Source organism: Gavialis gangeticus, unplaced genomic scaffold (assembly GCF_001723915.1).
Source record: "Gavialis gangeticus isolate Ggan-Ray unplaced genomic scaffold, GavGan_comp1, whole genome shotgun sequence".
Taxonomy (NCBI): Eukaryota; Metazoa; Chordata; order Crocodylia; family Gavialidae; genus Gavialis; species Gavialis gangeticus.
The window spans coordinates 62,057,991-62,059,178 of NW_017728994.1; the positions used below are offsets into that span (position 1 = coordinate 62,057,991).

The following is a 1,188-nucleotide window of genomic DNA, read 5'->3' on the forward strand; positions in this document are numbered from 1 at the left end:
TCCTGGGAGACTGCTGAGGTAATGTTAGGGGCGCGTCATTTATCCTAGGATAACTGTCATAGGAGAAATGATGCATTGAAATAAATATGACACGTTGAAGCTGATTTATACAGTTGTCCAGTGGGGTTTTTTTTTTTTGTAAGGGAGTAGGTCACGTGCATTTGCCGTCCTGATGGAAAGGCGTTACATCATGGGATGAAACCTCAGTTCAAACGGAGTTGGCAACCTTAGGCCTAGGTCCTTGATGACCCCAGAGTGGGAGCCCTCTTCCCACCCCGGCACCGCATCCCTTGGCTGCACCCATCCATCTCTGCCCCTGGGGATCCAGCCGGCCTGCCCCCTACCACAGCACCCGTTTGCACGACCTGCTGCCTCAGAGATGTTTGTGCCACGCTCCGAGCCAGCCTGAGTAGTAGAAACGCACTTGCGCAGCCTCTGAGTCATTGGCAGCATGTCGGGGGTGCACACGGGGGCACGTGCACCCCCTGAGTGTGGCGGTGCACCCCCTGCAAAAAGGCACCGCCACAGACACTGCCGGCGGTCCGCAATCGCAGCATCCGTGGGTGGTCGCTGACCACTAGTCGGCATTCGCCACCTCCTGCCGCTGACAGTGCTGCAGCCACATACAGGAGCTGCCCGCTTGCTGCCACCGCCGCCTGTGGGAACTCACCATGCCCCGCCAGCCTCCAGGGGCACGTGGCGTTCATGCTCTGACTTCAGGATCTGCTTCTCTGTCCAATACTTCTAGAGTCCAATTTTTTGGCTCCAAAATTGGGATCACCAAAGCTTTGGCTCCGAAGTTGGGACACTATATCATTTTATTAAGCTGTATGCAGGATTTGTAAAAGAAATCTGATTTTTTTCCCCTCTCTTTCAGCAGCGCATCAGCAGTATAAGCTCTGCTGTGTTGATTACAGCTGTCAACTGCCTTGTTACTACAAAACCCAGAAGAAACCCATCCGTATTCCCACTTCTTGACGAGAAATGTAAAGTGCTGCACTTCGGGACGAGCAACCCCCAACACACCTACAGGCTTGGTGGCACCAAACTGACCATCACCACAAATGAAAGGGACCTGGGGGTAATAATAGACCACAGTATGAATATGAGCCAGCAGTGTGATGCTGTAGCCAGTAAGGCAAATAATACTCTGGTATGCATCAATCGATGCATCTCCAGCAAAACGAA

General features: G+C 52.7%; 1 protein-coding gene across 1 annotated transcript in view; it reads right to left on the reverse strand.

Annotated features, from left to right (window-relative positions):
• Nucleotides 1-588, reverse strand: part of PRDX3 (peroxiredoxin 3) — a 10,753-nt gene extending 10,165 nt beyond the window's left edge. Inside the window, exon 1 of the mRNA XM_019502169.1 lies at nucleotides 521-588. Within this exon, the coding sequence (XP_019357714.1) occupies nucleotides 521-588 (68 nt within the window). The remainder of the gene's footprint in view (nucleotides 1-520) is intronic.
• Nucleotides 589-1,188: the final 600 nt, after the last annotated feature.